Source organism: Gopherus evgoodei, chromosome 21 (genome assembly GCF_007399415.2).
Source record: "Gopherus evgoodei ecotype Sinaloan lineage chromosome 21, rGopEvg1_v1.p, whole genome shotgun sequence".
In the NCBI taxonomy this organism is placed as follows: domain Eukaryota; kingdom Metazoa; phylum Chordata; order Testudines; family Testudinidae; genus Gopherus; species Gopherus evgoodei.
This window is the reverse complement of record NC_044342.1, coordinates 16,689,927-16,694,600: the sequence shown is the minus strand read 5'-3', so window position 1 is coordinate 16,694,600 and position 4,674 is coordinate 16,689,927. Positions and strand designations below refer to the sequence as shown.

General features: G+C 41.1%; 1 protein-coding gene across 1 annotated transcript; it reads right to left on the bottom strand.

The window, feature by feature from the left end:
• Positions 1 to 1,579: 1,579 nt before the first annotated feature.
• LOC115638225 (olfactory receptor 1009-like) lies at positions 1,580 to 3,495 on the bottom strand. The gene is given in 3 exon segments (XM_030539804.1): positions 1,580 to 1,973; positions 3,021 to 3,171; positions 3,174 to 3,495. Coding segments are annotated over 3 exon segments (867 nt in total).
• Positions 3,496 to 4,674: the final 1,179 nt, after the last annotated feature.

The window sequence follows — 4,674 nt, the reverse complement described above, 5'->3', positions numbered from 1 at the left end:
TCTGGTTGGAGACTCAGAGTCACTGACAAATTGAATAAACCTACATATGTAAATGACGGTTCTGAAAGAGGCAATGGAAACACCTAGCACAACAAAGGCCCCGAGCTGGGGAACAAAGGAGAAAGGTGTCTGACAATGGCTGTGATAAGAACTGGGCTCATGAAGACTCAGGAGCTGTTACCTAGGATTGACAAAGAAACAGGGCAGAGCCAAGATGGATTCTCCAGCAGCTTGGCCTGGGGGAAGCCCTGGCATTGGCCTGTCTGAACTCTGAACCACCAAGGGACTGTTTAAAAGCAGATCTATGACAGAATCACTGGGACAGGCCCAAATGAATGGTTATTTGGTCTATTAATGCCCTAGGATTTCCACCAAATAAACCATGGTAGAAGCAGCAAATGGCCATTAGATGCTGTGGCTGATCTTCTGTTGAGCTGTTATCACACCTCTTCTTCAGCAGGTGCAACGGCTTTTGACGTCAGTGAGAGCCAATGGCATTCAGAGCCACTGAGGACGAGAAGAATAGTTCACACTTGTCCTATGCCTCCTGTGTCTGTAATAGTCATGTATGTAATTGTGAAAATAACTGACTTTGCTAGGCACTGGCTGAATTGAAACTCTGAAAGAAACTGTTTTTGATGATGATGATGATGATGATGATGATGATGATGATGATGATGATGATGATGATTCAGTGAACCAAACAAGTTAAAAAATATATTTTGGGTTGAACAAAAAGTTTAGCCAGATTCCCCAAACACAATATTTTGCTTTTCTCATTTTGGAGTTTTTAACCATTCTTCAGAAAATAAAATTGCTGTAAAATTCTAAATGAAAAAGCATTTTTGAATCAAACAATTAAAATGTTTTTTTGTTTTTGTTTTTTTACCAAATGTTGAAAGGAAAAGTTTTGATTTTAAAACAAATCTATTTTTTTTCTCTCCGACTGACCAAAAATTGGAAAACTCAACCAAAATTTGCTAAAGATTATGGTCAAACTAAATCTGAATTTTTCATCCACAAAATGTTTTGTCACTGGCTGCAACACCGTGATTTCAAAAATGTAATTTACCTCCTTTGGCCAATATTATGGAGATTAGTCACTGGAGCCAGATAGTAAAGTGCAATATAACCACAAACACATATTAAGCCAAAGGTTTATTCTTCAGTTGGATCATCATTGATAAACCAGTGATGAAATTACAACACAGATCTCAAACACTCCCCAAGGTTCATGGATGTTTGTATCCCTATTTCCAGCCAGATGCATTTCTAAGCTACATGAAGAGATAACAATGTGAAAAAATGTAACATGGATACATAGAGGGTTGTTTGATTTATTTTTAATTCATTCTTATAATGTCATACATCAGTGTTTGGGAGTGGCATAAAATGTAGAGAGAGATGAGTACAAATGGGAACTGCAAGTTTAGATAGATAGAAATTTTGACTGTTACTGTACTGGTCTTACCATAGCCCAAAGATTATCCAGTTCAATGTTCATAGAGAAGTTTAATTTTAAAAACACTGAGCTGATGGTTCTTTCCAAAGCTTTTTTCACATCCGTGTTCCTCAGGCTTTAGATGAGGGGATTCAACATAGGAATGACCAGGGTATAAAACACAGACACCATTTTGTTCTGAGCTGGAGTAGATAGTGAACTGGGCTGAGCATACATGAATGTAAGAGTCCCATAAAATAAACTAACAGACATCATGTGGGATGTGCAGGTGGAGAAGGCTCTGCGTCTGCACTCAGCAGAGCAAATCCTGAGAATGGCAGAGATGATGTAGGCATAAGAGATGAGAATGACCATGGAGGTGCTAATGAGAATGAAGCTGGATAAAGTGAACAGCACCAGTTCATTGATGTCTGTGTTGGTGCATGAGAGGCTTAGCAGGGGTGAAATGTCACAGAAGAAGTGATCAATCTCATTGGACCCACAGAAACACAGTGTAAAGGTAAAAGCAGCAAAGAATCCTGTGGCACCTTATAGACTAACAGACGTTTTGGAGCATGAGCTTTCGTGGGTGAATACCCACTTCCTCAGATGCATGTAATGGAAATATCCAGGGGCAGGTATATATATGTGTGCTAGCAAGCAAGCTAGAGATAACGAGGTCAGTTCAATCAGGGAGGATGAGGCCCTGTTCTAGCAGTTGAGGTGTGAAAACCAAGAGAGGAGAAACTGGTTCTGTAATTGGCAAGCCATTCACAGTCTTTGTTCAATCCTGAGCTGATGGTGTCAAATTTGCAGATGAACTGAAGCTCAGCAGTTTCTCTTTGAAGTCTGGTCCTGAAGTTTTTTTTGCTGCAGGATGGCCACCTTAAGGTCTGCTATAGTGTGGCCAGGGAGGTTGAAGTGCTCTCCTACAGGTTTTTGTATATTGCCATTCCTAATGTCTGATTTGTGTCCATTTATCCTTTTCCGTAGAGACTGTCCAGTTTGGCCGATGTACATAGCAGAGGGGCATTGCTGGCATATGATGGCGTATATTACATTGGTGGATGTGCAGGTGAATGAACCAGTGATGGTGTGGCTGATCTGGTTAGGTCCTGTGATGGTGTCGCTGGTGTAGATATGTGGGCAGAGTTGGCATCGAGGTTTGTTGCATGGATTGGTTCCTGAGCTAGAGTTATTATGGTGTGGTGTGCAGTTACTGGTGAGAATATGTTTCAGGTTGGCAGGTTGTCTGTGGGCAAGGATTGGCCTGCCACCCAAGGCCTGTGAAAGTGTGGGATCATTGTCCAGGATGGGTTGTAGATCCTTGATGATGCGTTGGAGGGGTTTTAGCTGGGGGCTGTATGTGATGGCCAGTGGAGTCCTGTTGGTTTCTCTCTTGGGTTTGTCTTGCAGTAGGAGGCTTCTGGGTACACGTCTGGCTCTGTTGATCTGTTTCCTTATTTCCTCATGCGGGTATTGTAGTTTTGAGAATGCTTGGTGGAGATTTTGTAGGTGTTGGTCTCTGTCTGAGGGGTTAGAGCAGATGCGGTTGTAAAGTGTAAAGGTAAAGACTGTTTGCACCATGGAGTTTACACTGCTGCAAACATAGAAACCCACAAGAAGCTGAATGCAAACCTGTTTGGACATGGCGATGGGATATAGGAGCGGGTTGCAGATGGCGGTGTATCGATCATATGCCATGGCTGCCAGGATGATTGTCTCAGTGTGACAAAGACACCGAAGAAGAATAATTGGGTGGCACATCCAATGAAGGAAATGGTTTTGCTGCCTGCTAGGAAGCTCGCCATGGCTTTGGGGGTGATGGTCGAGGAGTAGCAGAGGTCTAAGAGTGACAGGTTCATGAGGAAGAAATACATGGGGGTGTGCAGATGAGAGCTCTCTCTAATGAGGAAGACCATGATGGTGTTCCCCAGCACAGTTGTCAAGTAAATTGCTAGAAACACCACAAAGGGGCCCACCTTGAGCCCTGGACCACTTCCAAACCCCAGCAGGATGAATTCCGTCAGTACTGTGTGGTTTCTCTCTTTCATTATTTCCTTGGGAAAAGGAATGAGATAAGCATTAAAAAAGAACCAAAGGGCTATGGAGAATGCATCAGGCTACAGGCCCCATTTGTACCTCACTCTCATTGAAAATAAAGACACATCTTCCTTTGGCTTTGATAAAAGTGGATTTAACCCTTAGAAATATCATAGAGCACCAATTTGTTAACTTTCTCCTTGATAATTATTTACAAGAGAGGAATTTGCCCATAAAGGGCAAGCTTCTGCTACTCTTACTCATGCCCTTACTCACTGAGATCCATGGGACTCCGCTTAAAGTGAAGAAATACTTGACATGAGCTAGTGCTTTGAAATATGGCCCTCAGTGCACACAGTCCTTTATTGTAAGGCTAAAAGGGAGCTAGATAAGGATTTAGTATGCATCAAACCCAAGAGTTTGTGACTGAACAAAAGCATAACTCTGTCTCTCTCAAAGTTAGGAAATGCCAGGATTAAAGTTGCCTGTGCAACTTTCATTCACCTCCCGGTAATTCCACATTATGATTAGATGTGGACTGACTGGATTGTTAGAGGTACTCGACAGCAAACACACACATTGATGAAAAAATATTTCCATCAATAACCACTGAAATTTACAGACAAGGAAAGTCAGAAAAACTCTGCTTGAGAACTTGCTAGAGCTTGATTTAAGAATATTTATTTTGTACATGATGACATGTGACACTCACAATTTGTGCTTTAGCGGTTATAAAGCTTTAACATTTTATATCTCAATGTGTACTGTCATTAAATGATTGGCATCTAACACCCTTTCTTTAAGCTCCCCATAGTTTCCCATAATTGTGAAAATTTCAATTGATAACAATTGAAAAAAGGCTTAAAATAAACATTGATATTCTCTGTTGAAATTATATTAAAACATTGATTTATGACAAGCTTAATTACAATAGAGTCCTCAATTACTTGATCACACATTATTATTTGCACAGTACCCCTGCCTTATCCAGTGTACAGGGTAGATGGCACTCAACTACTGAACATCTATTGAATATTTTGTTTTGTCTTCATTATTCTATAGATGACTCCAAGGCTTACTTACTGCACACTATTCAAACCCTGCTCTGGACAGAGAATAATTAATTCCTCTAGGGGCTTTCCCATAGTGCCCATCACTATAGTACCTGAGCACTTCACAAACATCAATGA